General features: G+C 42.4%; 1 protein-coding gene across 1 annotated transcript in view; it reads left to right on the top strand.

Annotated features, from left to right (window-relative positions):
• Nucleotides 1-4,137, top strand: part of T265_09020 (hypothetical protein) — a gene marked incomplete at both ends in the record, with an annotated part of 8,549 nt that overhangs the window by 2,981 nt on the left and 1,431 nt on the right. Inside the window, one exon of the mRNA XM_009174981.1 lies at nt 3,600-3,955. Coding sequence (XP_009173245.1) covers nt 3,600-3,955 — 356 coding nt within the window. The remainder of the gene's footprint in view (nt 1-3,599; nt 3,956-4,137) is intronic.

Genomic DNA, 4,137 nt, shown 5'->3' with positions numbered 1-4,137 from the left:
AGACAAATTATGCTACGGTTATCGAATTATTATTATTATTGTTATTCTTGGGTTCACGTTCATTGGAAGGAGATAGGTAACAAAGTTGGGAATTACTGAGGTGGGGTACATGTAACCGGCCTCCATTCTGGCGAACTTTGGTGTTTTTTGACATTTTTATATCATACTGACAGGAGTTCAGTGTTTGGGGTCATCCTGCCCTTCGGTTGAGTCATGTTTCACTACACGTCAGTGGCGCTCGTCTAAAAACCATTGTCAAAATACTTGTCAAACACCGTTCTGTCGTAAAAAAATGAAAAAATCCCCCAGACCGAGAACATATCTTTGTGAACTTTGTTGACGATAGCCAAACAGCTGGTATGGTCCGGTTTCTCTTTGCAAAGCCAGTTTTACTCTGTTTGCCGACATTCTCTCCGAAGCCACGACTACGGACACAGTTTGTTTACGCCCGCTGATTCACTCAGTCAGATGCCCTCAGTTTGAAGCCGGTGTGGACTTAAACAGACATTTATATCACCGTATACCAAGGAACAATCTGTCAAGCAATCCTCTGTCCGTCAACAGTGCAAGCGTCTGTGTAAAACTGGCTCCAGTCTCATGGCGTGCCAAACAATGTGGGCGGGTGTCCTGTGCACTGCTGGAGTGATTTTGCGTGATTTGTATCTCCCTAAAAACACGTGATTTGGTTGGGGATTTAGAAAGCTGCCCAGTGAAAGGTTGGATTCAACTAACTTTTAGCCGCATCGTGCAGTATTCTCTCGAAGGGCTTGCCACCACAAGTCACAGTCAGCACTGTAACTTCTTGTCAGTATGCCTGCTCTACTGTAACACAAAATTAGTGCGCTAATCTTATTTTACCCAATCACAGATGTCGTTTTGTCGATGCTGATGATAAATATAACATTGAATAACTTTCTTCTCTATATTTGCAACCACATTCTTTATGCCATACTTGCCTGAGATCTTCATATTGTCTTCATAAGGGGAGTTGAAGAAATGTATCTTCGTTGGACGCTAATGGTCGATTCCATTTATATTAAGAAGGTTATATAAAAATAGTATTAAAAACATCTATACCATACTATGTGCTGAAAAGGTTTCGCCATGCTGCGTGGTAGGGTTCTTCAACAAACGGATGCTATAAGCCTTGCTGGCTTGGAAAGGAGAATAGCGACCTAGAACAGCGTTTATACATAAAAAAAATACAAACAGAATTTTCATTATTCCCACTTCTTAGGACTGCCGTCAAAATGATTGTTTTTATCGTGGCAAAAAATTTGCATACACTCGAGCTGTCTAGCAAAGTTTGATCCAGAATTTGGCTAAACATCAACAAGACTGCTGCACCGGTCAGCTGTCGGTGCGTCGAGCGATGGACCATCAATCAATCAGCGGCGGAACATATACCGTCTCTACTGTTGCGACCCACCGAGCGATTCCGATGCGGCGTTCCGGTTTCTTACGGTCAGATGAAACAGATAAAGTCAGTACTAATCTGGGCAGCAAAGTAGCAACGACATATTTTTAAGGAAAAAGACCATAAGGAGCTGTACCAATATTCACCTTGAGGAGACGCGCTTCCTCCGCGACTTGAACAGCAGGTTTCCAGTCCTAATGAACTCTTGAATCCGATCCTACTAGTAGTGAAAGGACGAAGGTCTTCGCTGCGGAGTTATTTATCAGGAAATGCCAACTAACCGGTTACAGACCGTTGGACAGGGAAGCAAAACTCTAATTTGTATCTTATTTACAAAAACTGGACATCCATATTCTCATTAACGCGACCTCTTGAACATTCCTGGAGATTCATTGACTCTAATCATTCTTCACTCAAATCCAAGCAAAGATTAAAAAGCGACTCCACAAATTCCGCAACAGATCTCCCCTTTTCAAAAGACGCAAAGCGAAATTCTTCAAACAACACATACTACTCGCGTACCTCTCCACCATTAGCATCACCGTTACACTAAGAGTACTTATCATGCCTCCCTATGATAGGCTGACAGGTTCGACTGAGTTCTCTTGCCAAGTGCAACAGCAAAAAACAACTAAATACAATATTAAATCAGGCGGAGCCTCCGCATGTTATGTTTCTGTGGTTACAGTTTACACAATGTTTTTAATGCCACTGTTTGTAAGGTTGGTAGGAAGTCTTGGCATCAGTTAATCATGTTCTCCCTTATGATTACTCCTTGTAGCTGGTCATTCTGCAGAACAGCACATCGAATCAAATACTGACCGGACTTTAAGGCATATGCATTTAGTGTAAGTGTGGAATACGCATTCTGCCATTTCAAACAATCAGCGTAGGAGTGAAGTTACCAACCCAAAACTCGCGTCGCAAGTGTTCTTCAAGATACCGCCGGTGCGCCCTTCCACGGGTACGCACTGGCGCAAACGGCTGAATCCTGAAGAAAGTGGGCGGACATTCGTAACGAACTGATGTATGTGGGTATCGTGTATCAACTTGTGGAGCCTTCTTCTGTCAATCTGTCGAAATACGGGTAACTCGGGTGTGTTTACTGGTGGCTGATCACATGGTAGTTGATTTGTCAAGCTCGGTGAACAGATTAACTGCCGTCTGATCAACAGCCAGTAGCCTTCAACTCTTAGAAAACTCATCTGTTGACAGTTTAACTTTTCGTCATTGTGGTAAAACATCATGGATTTGGCCGGTGCTTCTGCTAATTTCTCCCGGATTGGATAGTGAAGTATATTTTCACTATTTCGAATCACATTCTTTCCAGCTGATTACCTGTCGCTTTGTAGTCTCGCACTTCCATGTGTACTGAGGTAGCTGGTTGGTCTGTATGGACCTAGTTCAAGTGAACACTGTAGATTTCTGCCGTACATACCACAGTCTAGGGTAGGTCCATCAAGCTGGTAAATATCTAGGCTGAGGAGAATCTGGCAGTTTTGTTTAAAGGCAATACCATGGGTGACACTAAAGCCCACTAAAAAATGACCAGACCGATAAACATTGTAAGTGCTAATATCTTGAGGAACAATTTAGTTTGCAGTTGATCATTCAACATTCCTCTGGCATGCAACAAATACGAAAAATTGGCTTTGATTCAGATGATTTTAAACAAAGTACCAAGCAGCAAAACCCTGTTACCACTCACTAAGTTGGTATACAAAGGATTTCTTGAACCAAGTTATCTAAAGTAACAGTTGGACTACCGAGCTACTTATTTCATTAACTATCGGACACCCAGTGGCGTGCATGCATCCAAGATGTTACCCTCAATGCATGGCCCCCTTCTGATCACCCTAGTGAAAAGTCAACTGACACCTCTGTACTGACGTCGGCTACCGCCTCCAATACGTAGTTAATTAACGCTAACTCCTCAGACCATCGGTGAATGAAACTGTGGAAATTTTAACCACTGTACAACAAATACGCGGTTTTTAATGCCGATAATTTTTATGATTTTTCGAAGTGGGTGTACAAAAAATCATGAAAAATATGAATGGTCCTATAATTTGGTTGCTGATTGCTGGTATCCGAAAATCGGGGAAGATACATGTCAATTAGATATCCTTCTTGAATCTACGTAGCCAGCCAAAATTCTATTGCCCATTACCTTCAATAACAGACAAATATTTCCTGCCTCAACGATCAACAAAACCGGCGGGCATGAATTCAGTTCTATCAGCTGGCATCTTGTGCGACTTGACACCAGAAGTAATTGCGGAGAAAGTTCACCGACAACAAACATGGCTGACTTCAACAGGCGTCGATGTAAGACCTCCAAGTTGTTCTACTCTACCTGACAGTACCATCAAAAATTCACATTCTTGTCAGTTTGGCCGAAGTCTTCGGGCAAATTCAAGTCGTCTGTCTTATTGTAGCCCATCAATAGCACGACTACCTGGAGCACAGCCGGACCTACCGTGGAATTCGTACGGAGTTCATGGGGTTCCGACGGAATCCGAGGTGATTTCTCAGCAGGTGGGTTACGTGAAATGTTCTACATATTTCTATAGGTTGTAAACGCTGAAGGCGTCGATTTTTTATCATCCTAAACTGGTTGCTGTTTGGATTGGATCATCATCATCATCATCATCATCATCATCATCATCATCATCATCATCATCATCATCATCATCATCATCATCATCATCATCATCATC

The sequence above is a fragment of the Opisthorchis viverrini genome (assembly GCF_000715545.1).
Source record: "Opisthorchis viverrini unplaced genomic scaffold opera_v5_249, whole genome shotgun sequence".
Classification (NCBI taxonomy): Eukaryota; Metazoa; Platyhelminthes; class Trematoda; order Opisthorchiida; family Opisthorchiidae; genus Opisthorchis; species Opisthorchis viverrini.
Note: the sequence above shows the minus strand (reverse complement) of the source record. Positions and strands in the feature narration are given on the sequence as shown.